General features: G+C 45.5%; 1 protein-coding gene across 1 annotated transcript in view; it reads right to left on the reverse strand.

Annotated features, from left to right (window-relative positions):
* The window catches only part of JARID2 (jumonji and AT-rich interaction domain containing 2), a 280,348-nt gene that overhangs the window by 4,572 nt on the left and 258,052 nt on the right, over nucleotides 1–17,724 (reverse strand). Inside the window, exons 12-16 of the mRNA XM_060244252.1 lie at nucleotides 15,561–15,675; nucleotides 11,674–11,779; nucleotides 7,903–8,085; nucleotides 3,816–3,946; nucleotides 1,990–2,170 (exon numbers count right to left, since the gene is read on the reverse strand). Of these exons, the coding sequence (XP_060100235.1) occupies nucleotides 1,990–2,170; nucleotides 3,816–3,946; nucleotides 7,903–8,085; nucleotides 11,674–11,779; nucleotides 15,561–15,675 (716 nt within the window). The remainder of the gene's footprint in view (nucleotides 1–1,989; nucleotides 2,171–3,815; nucleotides 3,947–7,902; nucleotides 8,086–11,673; nucleotides 11,780–15,560; nucleotides 15,676–17,724) is intronic.

Raw genomic sequence — 17,724 nt, forward strand, 5'->3', positions numbered from 1 at the left:
TACACTGACAGCAGCAACACGGACACATTACAAGGGGCCTCCGTGTGTATGCCAGGCCAGTGCTTTGTGATATATTGTGTGTGTAGAGAAAGATACACTTTTAGTTATGATGCTATAATGCACCCAACAATGAGTAGCTAGAGAGACTGGTATTCCTTCTATCATCTAAGGCTGCACTGGCCCCTGAAATTCTCTGGCATAAAGAGCCAGGATCCGGCATACCAGGAAGAAGAGATTTTCACAACCCGCTTTTCTCTATCCTAAGGAGTCTCAAAGTGGCTAACAATCTCCTTCCCTTCCTCTCGTAAGGTAGAGGTGGGGCTGAGGGAGTTCTGAGAGAACAGTGACTTGCTCAAGGTCACCCAGCAGGCTTCATGGAGGACTGGGGAAATCATACCTGCTCCTCCACATTAGAGTCCACCACTCCTAAGAAGAAGACTGCAGATTCATACCCCACCCTTCTCTCTGAATCAGAGACTCAGAGCGGCTTACCATCTATATCTTCTCCCCTCGCAACAGACACCCTGTGAGGTAGGTGGGGCTGAGAGAGCTCTCATAGTAGCTGCCCTTTCAAGGACAACTCCTGCAATAGCTATGGCTAACCCTAGGCCATTCCAGCAGCTGCAAGTGGAGGAGTGGGGAATCAAACCCAGTTCTCCCAGATAAGAGTCCGCGCACTTAACCACTACACCAAACTGGCTCTCCATTCCACCACACTGGTTCTATACCTATACATGGTAACCGTTCTTACAACAACACACAACCCTTTATTGTCAGTTCTTACACTATGAGTTTATTGCTGTGTTCACAGCATCTTTCTATCTAAACTAACTTTTTTTCACTCATAGCTTTCCCTTGTTTAAAGGCTCCTGAAAAAACCCCCTAGAAGTTGCAAGGCATATTAATAAATACCTGTACTAGATCTTATACTAGAGCTGATAGCATGTATCACAACAGTGGTTTTCAAACCATGTTCCAGGTAACACTGCAGTTCCTCAAGAGAAGATCAATAACAGCAGATGAGTTAACCGAGCACTTGTGCACGTACCAATTGTCCACTGCAATGGTGCAGCTTCAGAAGACTGTTGGGGGCAGTTGCCAACAATAAACAACACCACAAAAACTGTACCACCATCAAAACTATGTTCCTGGTCACATGACTTGCTTCAGAAGAAGGCAGAGCGGAGGCTCATCAGGGCCCCAGGCCAATGACGTGCACCCAAGGAACGTTCTAAGCAGTAACACCCCAGGCTTACTGGGCCATCATGTTGACCACCAGTCTAGGCAACTGTTACTATAATTAACAAGTTATCAAGGTTTTGGTGCTAGTGTCCTGTTTTGGTCTATGATGGGTGGCCGAGCTGTTGCTCAGGAGTCACATGTGGCTTTTCCACACACATTGTGTGGCTCTCAAAGCCCCCACTGCCAGCCGGCTTGGAGAAGGCATTTTAAGTTGCTTTTTCCCACCTCTCCCCTCCCCATTTATTTTCTTTCCTTCCTTCCTTCCTTCCTTCCTTCCTTCCTTCCTTCCTTCCTTCCTTCCTTCCTTCCTTCCTTCCTTCCTTCCTTCCTTCCTTCCTTCCTTCCTGCCTACCTACCTACCTACCTACCTACATCTGACATTCACGTCTTGCAGCTCTCCAACATCTGACATTTATTCGATGTGGCTCTTAATTCAACAAGTTTGGCCAGCTCTGGTCTATGATTGGCCTAGCAGGCACTTGAAACAGAACTGTCAGAAACTCTGACAGAACACTTGAAACAGAACTGTCAGAACTCTGGCCGCACCCATATTCAGTTGTCACGACAGTGCCATACGATCCTGAGCATCTGATTAATCAGTGCATCCCAGGCCATTTCCAAACAACACTTTGCTGAAATATTGGCCTTGTTTTGGCTGCGGAATGTTTTGTCATGCGGCAAAAAGAGAAACGATTAAACAGCATTTTGGGGAGGGCAACAGGAAGCTGGATTCTTGGAATGGCTCACCATGGATAGGTAACACAGGTGCTGGCAAATCTGACACCTCCTCTCAGATGTCTCTAGCTGCCACTTTCGAGGCTTTTTCTTCCCATCTGCTCCCGTGCTGCTGCTGTCGTGACTCCCATAGCGGGCTGAAGAATGGAGGCCTGCCTCATATAGCTGCCGCCGCTGCCTCAACTCTGTGTCCCTGTAAACAGCAGGAGCCAATTAGAAGGCAGAAGTCTCTCGCAGACGCCACATCCACTGGGCCTCATTGCTTCCGTCTGGACAGAAACCTCAAGAGTGGAAGCCACAACTTGGATCAGATCAGAGGTCAGGCTGCTGGGAGAACATGGCTACCATTTGTGAACTACCAAGACAGATTACACTATTTTGAGGGAGCAGAATCCCTGTGGGAGCTATTAGCCACAGTGTGTATATATGTGTGTGTGTATATAATTTTTTTGGCCACTGTGTGACACAGAGTGTTGGACTGGCTGGGCCATTGGCCTGATCCAACATGACTTCTCTTATGTTCTTAATCCATTCAACCAGGGGAGAAAACAGATTCACCAGCTGTGCCCAATAAATGGTACACCGAAGGGCAATACAAGAACACAGATCAATCCATGTCCTATGGCAGATTCTCCTCAGAAGTCTGGCAGTTGTCAAGACTGACTTTTTGCTTATAAATGGTACGGGGCTGAGCAACAAAGGGAAAAGCACAGCAAGCGTTCAGCAGATAGGAGGAACAAGTACCAAAGTAGTGAGTGAATGGAAATTGCATTCAGACAAGGAAAAGACGAAAGCTATGGCAAGCAAAAGCGGTTAAGTGGACATTTATAATTACAAGACACTGTTTTTCCAGTCAGCAAAATAAAAAAAAAAATCAGGATTCAAGAGAGAAACCCTAGAGAGGTTCTCCGGGGGCGACAATTTAAATTTCAGCAAGGTCTCTATTGTCTGATGAAGTGTGCTTAGAAGCACACGAAAGCTTACATTCTGAATAAAACTTCGTTGGTCTTAAAGGTGATACTTGATGACTCCTTTAAATTTGAACAAGTTTGAGAACCACTCAGATGGCTGAATGGGGGGAAAAAAACACACACCGCAATCCCAAGTCACATGTGCAAAATTTCCTCCCTTCCAGGAAAAAAAGAATGCATGTGGCTGTAACAATTCCCCACAGAGAAGGCATCTCCAGATGGAGTCCTTCTTCAGTGTGTCTGAAAAGTCTTCCACTCTGAGCGCAACACAAAGTGGAAAAGACTTTGAAACCCTTCTTTGCATATTAACACATGAGCTTTTTAAATACAATTTGTAGATTTCCAGCCATCAGATATTCTTGCTCTATTCAATCTGCTAGCGATCAGCACGTGAATTGCTACATGGTAAGAGAATAAAAGAGAAGAGCATTACATAAGAAACAGCACCTTCCCCTCCCCCCTTCAAGACAGAAAAATAGGTCCTTCGGCATCAAGAGTGGAGTACGCCTGGTGATACGGATTTAAAAATATATTTAAAATGAAATGTAGATGACTGGGGAAGGCAATGGCAAACCACCCCAAAAAATCTTGGAGATAACTGAGCACATGGGGAAACAATGAAGGAGGTTAAAAAAAAGTCATCACTTGGTCAATGCAAGAATTCTGGAGTTCTGGTCATGGGCACGGTCAGGACAAGTCAGCGATGGAGTCTCCTGCTCGCTCGTGCAGCTCAGTTCAAGAAGGCCGGCTGTTTCAAGTGACTGCAAAATTGACCATGGATTTCTGGCAGCACACGCCCTAGACTGGCTCCGAGAGCTTTCTCTATGAAAAAGGCACAAGAGGATGACATAGACTGGGGCTAGTTACCTGAGCTCTCCCAGAAGCGCCGATATCGTACTCAGAGCTGATCCATTTTCTTTTTTCGCTTCTGCCGTCGCTATCTGGTAAAGCAGCTTCTCCATTGAAAATGGCTTGGGTATATGTCGCCGCTTCATTTCCTGCATTGACAAATTCCACAGTGTTAAGGCCTCCATAACATACAACAGAACAAGTCCTTTTCTTTTTTTGGGGGGAGGGGGGGGGCGGAAATTAAGACAGTGTCTCTGGGGACAAGATTTCTTATCAAAAAGGGTTTGTGAGAGACACAGACACACGAAGATTTGCTGAGCATGCTTTTTATGTTTTACAGGGACACCAAACAGAGCTTGAGGGGAAAAGTCACAGGAAGTTGTTAGATTGATGGTGATATCAGACCAAAGACGAATATTCTATTCCTATGCCTATCTACACATTTTTATCCTGCCCTTCTTACATGGAGTTAAGACTGGTGTAGACAGCAACTCACCCCCCTTTTTAATCCCACAACAATCTTGTATATTAGCCCCTCCCTCCGTGGAATCAGCTCCCAATAGAGACCAGGGCCCTGTGGGATCTTTTATAGTTCTGCCAGGCTTTTGGGTGAGGTGGTGGGCATCAAACACCACCTCGTCCCTCCTGATGTAATCTGTTCGTTCGTTTGTTTAAATTTCTATCCGCAAGTGGACTCAGGGCGGCCAACAGTCAGTTCAAACATCTATAATACAATTTAAGACCAATAAAATACAATTTAAAACATTTCGTGGTGCTGCACAACTTGGATATAGGCGGGATCTTTCTTTTTCTGATAGTGATCCTATAATGTTCGTAGCTGTTCGTAATCTGTTGTATCGCTGGACTACGACGCCTGCTCTGGATCTGATGATGAGCAATGGACTTTACCATCTGGAAAACTCTTATGGGCCTCTCTTTCCTCTTCAGTTATATTGTGCCGAGACGCTGTGAAATGGTTTTTAGAATGCCATCTTGCTTTTAGGGATTGATGGTCTTTTACAGTTGGTTATATTGTCGTTAGTTTTCCATGTGGTAGCCTGCCCGGAGCCCACTTGTGGGAAGGGCGGGATAGAAATTTAAAAAAAACAGGTCAGGCTGAGAGACTGATTGAGATTGGCCCAAGATCACCAAGCAAGTTTCCCAGCAGAAAGGGGGATTTGAAACCTAGGTCTCCCTGTCTAACACCCAAACCACTAACTACATCAAACACTGGCTATTAGGGTGGCTATTAAGAATTTTACAAGCAAGGCACAAAAAATTATGGCTATCCCCTGATCTTTGTTCATATAATGTCCCTGAACATGAATGTTTCATTTAGACATCATGCCCAACAGCCACAGATATTCTCCATGGGTTTGTCGAAGTCCTTTGGGGGTAAAAACCCAACCCCATCTTGCAAATGATGAAGAACTAGCAAATACACAATAGTACACATGGCTGCTTTTTACTGAGTCAGACCATTTGCCTATTCATGTCAGTATTGTCTACAATGAAGGGCAGCAGCTCTCCAGGGTCTCAGGTAGGGGTCTTTGCTATCACCTGATCAATTTTTTTAAATCACAGAAGCCAAGAATGGTACCTGGGACCTTCTGCTTGCAAAGTAAATTGTTCTACAACAAAGCCCTAGTCCATCCCTTCACCAATGCTTCCTTTTAAGTGTCTTGAACTTATCCCCCTACCCATTTAATTGGATGATCCTGATTATGCCAGTGGAATTCAGTTAAAATATTAGCGCACAGCCTCTCTGTGTTCAGTTCATAACACAATAAAGCAAAAGGATGTCCTTTTAAAATCCCTCTGAGAAGGAACTCTTCCCCAATGCAAGACACTCATCTTGTGTTAGGGAAAGCTGCCTTCCAATGGTAGCAAAGGGCTCCACTAATAAAAAAGAATTACCATTAATCTGGGCTTCTGTGTGTATTATGCGTCCCCCACAATGAAGGCAACGTGCTGATGCTGTTGTGGGTGCTTGTCAGTAAACAAGACTGGAACGCGTCCGTCAATAAGCACATTAATAGTTTCAAGGAGAAATCTCGCTGCCTTTTCAATTTGGCCTTTGAAATAGCAGTAAACGCAGAGAAACACGTTAGAATCTAATTTACGGAGTGAACCGATACAAGCCAGAAATGTGACAAGAATGTGCAAATACAGTCTGCCATATTAGAATTCATCTTCGGCATTCTGGAACCTCAAGAGAGAATATTAAAAATGGCACTGGCTCCCTACCAAATATGTCATTTTCTGTACAACTGAGTGGACCCTTCCCAATTGCCAATGCCCTCACCTGCACACAATAACCTAGACAGCTACCTAATGGCATAGGCATATGGAAAACCAAAGGGCTAAAAATGGCCAATTGCTCCTGCAGGCCCAGAAACAAACACATCTAAAGGGATCATAGGCCTGGCTCCAACCTGGTGGAATTCTCTGCCAAATACCACCAGGACCCTTCGGGACATAATGCAATCCTGCAGGGCCTGCAAGGCAGAGATGCTCCACCAGGCTTTTAGCTGTAGACAGCAATAGTTTCCATCCTAGCTGGCGCCCTCTTCTCTTCTTTTCCTGTGTCTTCTCGCTTCAGCCTCTTACTCATCCTGCCCACAAGATGGCAGCGCAGTCCAGAGTGCGTTTAAGTTTAAGATATTGGATTGGATTTCTATCCCGCCCTCCACTCCGAAGAGTCTCAGAGCGGCTCACAATCTCCTTTACCTTCCCCTCCCCCATAACAGACACCCTGTGAGGTGGGTGGGGCTGAGAGGGCTCTCACAGCAGCCACCCTTTCAAGGACAACCTCTGCCAGAGCTATGGCTGACCCAAGGCCATTCCAACAGCTGCAAGTGGAGGAGTGGGAAATCAAACCCGATTCTCCCAGATAAGAGTCCGCGTACTTCACCACCACACCAAACTGGCTCTTAAATTAAGAACGCCATCTGAGATTATTCATGACGTAAGAAGAATCGTTATAATAATTTTTAATGTTATGATATTGAGGTTTTTAATTTGTTGTATGTCGCCCAGAGCCCCTTGTATTCAGGGATGGGTGATTCACAAATTAAAAAAATAAATACATTTTGGAAATCGGAGTTTGTGCAACTCTCATCCATTTCAATGGGAACTGCATGGGAGCGATTCCTACGTAATATTCATGTAAATCTGCATTTTCCACTCACCATCTTTGTAGCCAGGCAAATTATAATGTTCTGAGGATAAAGAAGAAGTGTGTTCCTATTCCAGAAAGTGAACTGTTCCTATCCCAGCCCAGTGAAGGGCACACAATATACCTACAGGGCTATTTTGAAGAAAAAGCCCAGCAGGAACTCATTTGCATATTAGCTCATGCCCCCTGACATCACCAGTTCCACACGGGGCTTTTTGTACAAAAAAGCCCAGCAGGAACTCATTTGCATATTAGCCCATGCCCCCCTAAACATCACCGTTGTTTAACAGGTTTCTTGTAGGGAAAAGCCCAACATGAACTTATTTGCATATTGGGCCACACCCCCTGGCATCACTATTGTTTCATGCAGGGCATTTTGTGGGAAAAGCCCTGCAGGGACTCATTTGCATATTAGCCCACGCCCCCTGACATCACCATTGTTTCACACGGCTTTTTGTAGAAGAAGCTCAGCAGGAACTCATTTGCATATTAGCCCACACCCCCTGACACAACCATTGTTTCATGGGTTTCTTGTACAAAAAAGCCCGGCATTAACTCATTTGCATATTAGCCCACGCCCCCAACATCACCATTGTTTCACACAGGGCTTTTTGTACAAAAAGCCCAGCAGGAACTCATTTGCATATTAGTCCACACTCCCTGATAGCTCCATTGTCTCACGGGTTTCTTGTAGGAAAAAGCCCAACAGGAACTTATTTGCATATTAGGCCGCACCCCCTGACAGCACCATTGTTTCAAGCAGGGCATTTTGTGGGAAAAGCCCAGCAGGGACTCATTTGCATACTAGGCCATACACCCCTGACACCAAGCCAGCTGGAGCTGTGTTCCTGTGCGCTCCTGCTAAAAAAAAAAAGCCCTGTATACCTGGAAGGATTTAGCTTGCATTCACTACAGAACCATCCCTACCTTGGCAGTTTTAAAACCCATGCTTGTCCACTGGGTGGTAGCAAAGTGCACAGTTTCCGAGACGTTGTAGCCGCAGCACACTTTAGACACAAAAGATCCTGGAAAGCAGACAACGAACTGCCCACTCTGCTGTACAGTACGGTGCACCTTGATCCCCTCTTTGCACAACACCTCGGGGGAGATCTACGGAGAGACAAAGGAGAGGGGGGAAACTCACGGTGGGGTGTCTTCATACTGTCAAGTCCCACACGCTTTGCCCTTCGCCACCTCAGCCGGGGGTTTGGCAGCCCTAATACAGGCCCATATTTCTAATGACCGAGAATGGCAAATGACAGAAAACCATGCCATTCAGGCTCACATGTCTGGCTATTTAATGCACAGATGCAGCATGTGCTCCCCAGATGCACCTTCCTCTAAAAACAAACACAAATGAACCACCCACTCACACCCCAAGAAACCTGAACATGATTTTATACAAGTATGTAGAAAAGAGATTATAAGTTCAGCTCACAAGTTCACCCCCCAAATAAAAACATTTAAATGATCACATTTGACAGGTTAATGCAGAACACCCCCCTCCCGCCTCTCCAGATATGAAAGCAGATGTTCACATGTAGGGAAAACGCAAGAGCTGCTTTCGAAGCTCTCCGACAGGAACAAACAGAAATTCCTCCAAAGCGCAAAGCTCTACTACCATTATGTACCCCAAACCACTACAAACATTTGATTTCAACACCAGCAAACTGGATCTCCAACAGGAATGCAGAAACGGTGGAGGGTGGCAACCTCTACAAATTATTTGGCCATGGCACCAATGTGTCATCCTTTCGGCTGCAGTCTGGGGCACTGCGGAGCAGCCTCCAGCTAGAAGCGTGGAGGGCACCTTTCTCTCTCCTGCCATTTCAAGTATTTCTGTACAATGGAATTATTCCATAGCAGCCGGCCCTGCCAGTAGGCGAACTACGCAACTACCTCGGGCGCCAGCCTTCTGGGGGCACCGAATTGGGTGCCCCCCATGTGACCCGGAGATGTTATTAGTGGAGGGGGAACAGAAGTTAGCCTTGCCTAGGCTAGCTCTCATTCTGTGCACAGGCAATCAAACTGCGCCATAAATTTCAGTCTTCCCCCTTTGAGCCTTCACTTAGATTTCATCACAAGATCTACTATATAGTTCTTGTTTTTTAGGTTCCAATGTTAAATACGGTCTTCTATGGTATTATGTATTTTATATTTTATTCTCTTTCGACAATGTAATTCTATCTCAATTTTTTGTTAAAATTTCTATTTTTATTCTAAACCAGAGCTTAGCCTGAATACCTGTATATCTGATTTTTTTATCAGTTGGACCTGGTTGTGGACTGTAAGAAAACTGAACTGAAGAGTAAACAGAGGTGGAACCGGGAACCAGGGTTTCTGCCATCACCTGGAAGTACTCATGAGCAGATTTCCCTCCAAGCTGAGTTAGCATGAGCTAGCTCAGGGGTGGCCAATGGTAGCTCTCCAGATGTTTTTTGCCTATAACTCCCATCAGCCCCAGCCATAGGTCATGCTGGCTGGGGCTGATGGGAGTTGTAGGCAAAAAAACATCTGGAGAGCTACTGTTGGCCATCCCTGAGCTAGCTCACAGATTTTTAGCCTCCAGCTCACACATTTTTGTCTTAGCTCAGGAAGGATGACCCCAGAACATGCTAATTTAAGCAGTAGCTCACAACTTTAATGCCAGTGGCTCACCAAGTAAAATTTTTGCTCACAGGACTTGGAACACTGCTCAGGAGAGCAAAGTCTGTCTCCCACTCAGGGCCTTTGTTCTGCAAAAAGAAGTGCCGGAACTCACACCAGTGCCCCTCATTAGGGGGCCGAGGACCTATCTACCTTAGGGACCGTCTCTTCCCATATGTTCCGTAGAGGATACTCAGATCAGGGACACAGAACCTGTTATCGATCCCTGGGCTGAGGGAGGCAAGACTGAAGATCACTAGGGAAAGAGCCTTCTCTATAGCGGCCCCATATTAGTGGAACCAACTGCCGGAAGAAGCAAGAGCCTTGCGGGACCTCGTTCAGTCCCGCAAGGCTTGCAAGACACCTTTATTTCAACTTGCTTTTAATCGATAGCCACATATGAGAATACTCAAGAAGACTGAAACTGAAACTACTGGAATGTATTATTAGCACCAAATTGTTTTTAAAATGTTTTAATTGTTATATTGTTTAAGGTTTTACTTAGTTAATGTTTAATATTTGTACATGTTTTTACTGTTGTGAGCCACCCTGATATAAATCCAATAAAATAAATAAATAAAAATAAATAGGTTTAAATAAATAGGTCACTTTAAATAGCTTTTGAGAATTCTGTTTCCAAAAAGAGGTTCCGGAACTCTGTTCCACTGCCTTCCACCAGTCTGGATATGAGGATATGACAAATCAATGGGGTAGAGCAGGGGTGGCCAATGGTAGCTCTCCAGATGTTTTTTGCCTACAACTCCCATCAGCCCCAGCCACTGGCCATGCTGGCTGGGGCTCATGGGAGTTGTAGGCAAAAAACATCTGGAGAGCTACCGTTAGCTCTCTCTCTTCGTTGGTACTTTTTAAAGTGTATAATCCAATTATAAACTGCATGTATGTTTTATAATTGGTTGTAGTGATTTTACCTCTGTTCTCTCAGCACAATTTATATGGGTTACTGTAACCAGCATTGGTTTTATCTGTATTGTTTTTGCTGGCTTCTGCAGTGAATAAACTTAAACTTAATGAGGTAGAGTCCTTCAAACTGAATCTCTTTCTTCATGCGTATGATGGTTGTCAAAGGGCCTCGGATTCAGCGAGAGTTCACAGGAGCGCATCTCCTGAACCTTTCTGAGGGTTTCACCTCCTCCTCCCCACCTTGTCCATTGAATAGTAGGTGCAGCTGCATAACAATCCCTGGATGAGCTCCACCACCTTTCTGCAAAGCGACACCTGGTTGTCAACAAAGCACTGGATTCCAGGGATCTGTTCTGCAAGCCGAGGAGCTTTTCCTTCGGCACAACGAGGCTTCCTGAAGCACGAAACCCTCGCCCCATGGAAAAGACTCCTCCCACTGGAGGGAAGCCCTTCCGCTAGCAGAAGAGATCCATAGAATCCAATCCAAACACGCTAAGAAGAATTGCAGATTTATACCCCGCCCTTCTCCCTGAATCAGAGACTCGGAGCGGCGTACAATCTCCTATATCTTCTCCCCCCACAACAGACACCCTGTGAGGTATGTGGGGCTGAGAGGATTCTCACAGCAGCCGCCCTTTCAAGGACAACTCCTGCTAGAGCTATGGCTAACCCAAGGCCATTCCAGCAGTTGCAAGTGGAGGAGTGGGGAATCAAACCTGGTTCTCCCAGGTAAGAGTCCACACACTTAATCACTGCACCAAACTGGCTCTACACCAAACTGGCTAAGAAAAATGTATTGTGCTCTTATCCCTTTTTTTCCTGTTCCCTATTTTCTAAACTTTTTCTGAAATTAATAAAAACTTTTGAAAACTGAAGAAAAATATTTGTTTATTTAAAATATGGGGGCCTTTTACAATGTTTATCTATATGGCTATTAATTAAAATGGCTGCTGCTGCTGTGTTATAACGTCCCATTTGCTGAAACATGCATGCAGACTGTGGCGCTGTATGCTAATGCCAGCGTCTCGATTTTAATAGCTGTCGCTTTATTTTCTCGGGCGAGATAATGCACTGCTGTTCACCAAGCGGCTGCCTCGGATCCCCCCAGACACCGGCCATAAAGCAACTCACCATGACGTTACTTTCAAGCATTTCCAGCCCTGGAGTGCCGTTGGCTTGCAGCAGGGTATGTACCACTTTGTCAAGTTTTTTCTCCTCTGCAGCAGGAATGCAATACCTGTTTTATTGATGGCACAGGGAGGGAAACACAAAAGGGACATTCATCACACATGGAACGTCATCAGGTGCAAACGCTGTGGCAGGTGCCCAGATCTATGCCTCCAAAGTCGAGAGCAAATGTTAGCGTGTTAAAAATTAACTCCCTGACTGTATTTGTTTGGGAAAGGGTCCTTCGCCTTGCAAGCAGCAATCTGTTCAGAGTCCAGCGCAAAGCATTTGCAGGCTTCGAGTAATATTTTAAAACACATCTGAGAACTTTACAGTAGCGCAGTGACAATTCATTCTGGCACAGTACGTGAAAAACAAAGCACAAAAAAAAGGAAGAAGAAGACTGCAGATTTATACCCCGCCCTTCTCTCTGAATCAGAGACTCAGAGTGGCTTACGATCTCCTTTATCTTCCTCCCCCACAACAGACATCCTATGAGGTGGGGGGAGGGCTAAGAGGGCTCTCACAGCAGCTGCCCCTTCAAGGATAACTCCGGTGATAGCTATGGTTAATCCAAGGCCATTCCAGTAGGTGCAAGTGGAGAAGTGGGGAATCAAACCCGGTTCTTCCAGATAAGAGTCCACACACTTAACCACTACACCAAACTGGCATAGGAAGCAACTAATATTTTAAGAAGATGATAATGGATTTATACCCCACCCTCCACTCTGAATCTTAGCGTCTCAGAGCGGCTCACAATCTCCTTTCCCTTCCTCCCCCGCAACAGACACCCTGTGAGGTAGGTGGGGCTGAGAGAGCTCTCCAAGAAGCTGCCCTTTCAAGGACTACTCTGCGAGAGCTATTGCTAACCCAAGGCCATTCTAGCAGCTGCAAGATCTATGCCATAAAGACTGTTAACCATCCACACAAGGCACAGCATGAACCTAAAATGCAGGTTCTTTTAATTGTGTTTGAAGGAAGAACAGCCTGAAGCTGTCTGCTTTATCAATCTGCAGTCAGCTTGTTTTTGGTCCTAGAGTTGCCAGGCCCCCCGCTCCTCCGGCCACCAGCAGGGGATACGGGGTAGGGTTGCCAGATCTAGATTTGGGGATGGAGCCTGGGACGACAGGGACCCTAGTGGAGCACAATGCCGTGCAGTCCCCCTTCCAAAGACTCCATCTTCTCCAGGGGAATTGATCTCTGTAGTCTGGAGAGGAGAGTGGACCTTGTATTTACATGTCTGTATAAAAGTTTGTACAGCTCACAGAGCCAATGTTTGTATATTCGCAAAAAGATAACTATATACCAGGGGTGGCCAACGGTAGCTCTCCAGATGCTTTTTTTGCCTACAACTCCCACATAAAATAAAAGCCCAACAGGCAGAGTGCTAATCTTTTAAGCGTGTTTTATTTTAACTTCTTTTAAAAAAAGAAATTTAATTGAGTTCGTCTGTGTCCTTTATAAAGTTTACATATCCACTACCTGGCATTACATTTTATGACACACGTGGCCCAGCCCGACAAGGTCTCATTTACGTCAGATCTGACCCTCATAACAAATGAGTTTGACACCCCTAACTAAAGGGAACCTTCACGCCAGAAGTACCAAACTTCTGAAAGGCAGTGCTAGGAGGCAATATCAGGGCCTTGGCTGCTATGCCCAGTTTTTCTTGGACATTCAAGGTAACGGATTGGCTGCTGTGTGAAACAGGATGCTGAACTGGATAGACCACTGGTGTGATCCAGCGGAGCTCTTTTTGTGAGCTGTGAACAGTATGTATCTCAGCCCTGGCAGATGGTTATTTAAGACAACAGGGTTCCTGGACCCCCCAAATGCTTTGCCTACAACAGGAGAGAGTCTGAGCTCTCAGGCCAACAAGACACAGGACTGAGGGGCTCCCAAGGGAACTGCGCTTCACATCCTGCCTGTGGCACTTTCAGTATGTGCTCTCCTTGGCTCTTTCTGAGCCTGCTTCGGTGGGGAGGGCGGGATATAAATCAAATCAAATCAAAACAGAAATAAATAAAATTTCTGCCTGGCCTCCCTCTCTCCCTAGGCAGACAGCATAGCCCCAGCTAATGATCCCATAATGAGGCTGTTGGAATCACTGGTATTGTAAGCCAGCCATCTCTATTTCATTTAGCACAGTACACTAAAACACTACATGCAGCAGCAGCTTCTTTGTTCTGTATCTGCTAGCAAAGTTACAGAGTCACACAGTCCCCCTTGTCAGTTTCAAATGAAAAAGAGAGTTCTTTGTTTAGTGAACTTCATTCTATACAGGATGTATAAGAGACAGAAACAAAACCAAACTAAACTATGATGGGTGCAGGTGCAGAGACGCATGTCCTGCATCCATGGTCCAGGAGATGGAGAGCAACATGCTATTTCTTTGTGCGTGTGTGCGAGAGGGGAAAGAAGGAAGGAAGTCCCTCAGAATATCAGTCTACACATCAAATGTACAGAGGCAGAAGAGTAAACAGGAAGGAATCTCCCACTTTGACTGTCTATCTGTCTGACTCTCTTATAATCCCCCTCTGGAGGCTGAGGCTAAGAGACAGCATCTGGTCCTTCTCTTAGGCCAGCTTGTCGAGAGAGGGTGTTTTACCCTGCTCCTTGAGAGCTCCCGTTTTCGTTCCACTGGGCCACAGTGACCCGGACTAATTCTCCTGAGGGTAGCCGCAGGAAAAAAGGAGTATAACTGAAAGGACAGAAGAGAAGCCAGGTTGGGTCCTGAGCAGTGAAATCCAAGTCTACTCCAAAGCTGCTTACTTCCATTTGGTAAGCTGTTGTTAATGATACCAGAACGGTCTCAGAAAGATATACCAGAAGTATAACATGGCAGCCAGTTATGATATTTTGTTACTCTTGCCTGCAGAAAAAGCCCAACAGGCAGGGCTCTTTTTCTGGCAGGAGCTCCTTTGCATATCAGGCCACACCCCCAGATGTTGCCAGTCCTCCTAGAGCTTACAGCAGGCCCTCTACTAAGAGCCCTCTAAGCTCTTGGAGGACTGGCTACATCAGGGAGGCGTGGCCTAATATGCAGAGGAGCTCCTACTAGAAAAAGAGCCCTACCAACAGGAACTCATTTGCCTATTAGGCCACACACCCTGATGTCACCATTATTTCACGCAGACCTTTTTTGTAGAAAAAGCCCAGCAGGAACTCATTGGTCTATTAGGCCACACACCCCAACGCCTGCGTTCCTGCTTAAAAAAAAAAAAAAAAGTCCTGCTTACCCGTAACAGAGCCAGGCTCTTAAATTTTGGAAAGAACAAACTTTGCCATTTTATTTCAGAGAAGTAACCTGTGATATATAATGCTGACTGTGAGATAAATGAGATTTCATAAATAATTGTTTTAAAGTACCAAAGTATTGTGCTCTTGTTCACCTGGATCATCCTTTTCCACATAAAATAACATTTAAATTGTGTTGTTGTTTTGCCAGGGTCACATCTGAATCAAAACTGAATGTTGTCATAGGAAGAAACAGAATTGCAGAATCAGGAGAAGAAGAAGACGACTGAAGATTTATACCCCACCCTTCTCTCTGAATCAGAGACTCAGAGCAGCTTACAATCTCCTATACCTTCTCCCCTCATAACAGGCACCCTGTGAGGTGGGTGGGGCTGAGAGGGCTCTCACAGCAGCTGCCTTTTCAAGGACAACTCCTGCAATAGCTATGGCTAACCCAAGGCCATTCCAGCAGGTGCAAGCGAAGAATCAAACCCGGTTCTCCCAGATACACCAAATGGGCTCTCTTACAGACTGGATTCGCTACACGTTTTCTTCTCACAAGACTCAAAATGATAGCACGTTGAAGCACGCCGGCAAGCCAGAGGTTCACTTACCAAATGCAGTCAGCACCAGTGTGTAAGTAGTCAATATATGGAAGGTGATTTTGGTCTCGAGACCAGCATGAGGTAGAAAAGACCATGCCAATATTTAGCCAAGGAATTGTCACTCCTAAAAGAGTAAGAGTGGAAACAAACATGGTTTATACAACAAGACATTCAGGGTTTGGATAAGATAAAATAAAGAGGAGTGAGTTTGTTTGTTTTTTTGTAAGGACACTTTGAAACCACACCCGTCAGCTCAGCTGTTACTTGAAACTTTTAAATCTTTCAATTTTGATTGGAAATAAAAATAAGAACGATGTCCTTCACCGAAATGAGCTGACCTTTGCATTGACTGGTCAAATAGATCTAGTTACCCTTTAATATTCTTTCATTGCACAAGCTTTTTGACAAGCTGAAACAAACATGCTGCAGCCACTAACAGGAATTTATCTTCTTGTGATCTTTTCATTCTGCACATTAAATGGGTCTTCACTGAACAACAGAAACTTCAGTTGTGAACACTGGCTGGAGATGGGTGGTAAGGATCCTTTTTTAACCCAGAGCGTTTGTTTGGCTCGGTTACCTATGGCCATGAATACAAACAGTGCCGGATTAAACCCCGTGGAGGTGTCTAGGCAGTCAACGTCTTGGGGCCCCCTCGCAGATAACTCACTGAAAATGTCAAGACAGTGTGCGTTTGCAATAAAAAAGGCCAACGCCATGCTGGGAATTATTAGGAAGGGAATTGAAAACAAATCAGCCAGTATCATAATGCCCCTGTATAAATCGATGGTGCGGTCTCATTTGGAGTACTGTGTGCAGTTCTGGTCGCCGCACCTCAAAAAGGATATTATAGCATTGGAGAAAGTCCAGAAAAGGGCAACTAGAATGATTAAAGGGCTGGAACACTTTCCCTATGAAGAAAGGTTGAAACGCTTGGGACTCTTTAGCTTGGAGAAACGTTGACTGCGGGGTGACATGATAGAGGTTTACAAGATAATGCATGGGATGGAGAAAGTAGAGAAAGAAGTACTTTTCTCCCTTTCTCACAATACAAGAACTCGTGGGCATTGATGAAATTGCTGAGCAGACAGGTTAAACCGGATAAAAGGAAGTACTTCTTCACCCAAAGGGTGATTAACATGTGGAATTCACTGCCACAGGAGGTGGTGGCGGCCACAAGCACAGCCACCTTCAAGAGGGGTTTAGATAAAAATATGGAGCAGAGGTCCATCAGTGGCTATTAGCCACAGTGTGTGTGTATATATAAAAATTTTTGCCACTGTGTGACACAGTGTTGGACTGGATGGGCCGTTGGCCTGATCCAACATGGCTTCTCTTATGTTCCTAAATTATCTCAGTCGGTCGGAGCCCCATCACCACCACCTGTGGCTCCTGCTGCAGCCTCAGCCTGCAAGCACTTTCTCAAAAGCTCCTTTGACAAAGCTGCGGGGGAGAGGCAGAGAGAGGCGAATTTGGCAACTATGCCAGCAGCAGCTGCAGCACCAGGCAAGTCAGGCAAGGAGTGGCTCAGTTGCTAGCTGTGTGTGCAGGCTAGGAGGAATGCAAGTGGGGAGGAAGCCGGCCCGGGGCCCCTAAAGGCGTGAGGGCCCTTAGGCTAGTGCCTTCTTTGCCTAATTGTTAATCCAGCCCTGAATACAAACCTTTAGTGCTGTTTCTGTAAGGATGGCAAAAATATCTACAAAAATAATCTGACAGTGTGACCAAAGAGATGATCATATAAACGGTGAGACACAACAGTGTTATCACGCAACTGCTCCACCGGCCATTGACTAATTGCCAAAGAGCCTTAATAAAGAACTGCAGGAAATCCTGCACATTTATCAGCATTGTGTTGCTCTCTGGAGTCCACAAATAATGAAGTTATACATGCTGATCATTCACCATATTGACACTAAACATTAGCTCATTGAATCGTGATGAACAAAAACATACAACAACGGGCAGAAATACCCCACCTTTCTCTCTGAATCAGAGACTGAGAGTATCTCACAATCTCCTTTATCTTCTCCCCCAACAACAGACACCCTGTGAGGTGGGTGGGGCTGAGAGGGCTCTCACAGCAGCTGCCCTTTCAAGGACAGCTCTGCGAGAGCTATGGCTGACCCAAGGCCATTCCAGCAGCTGCAAGTGAAGGAGTGGGGAATCAAACTCG

The sequence above is a fragment of the Heteronotia binoei genome, chromosome 7 (genome assembly GCF_032191835.1).
Source record: "Heteronotia binoei isolate CCM8104 ecotype False Entrance Well chromosome 7, APGP_CSIRO_Hbin_v1, whole genome shotgun sequence".
Lineage (NCBI taxonomy): Eukaryota > Metazoa > Chordata > Lepidosauria > Squamata > Gekkonidae > Heteronotia > Heteronotia binoei.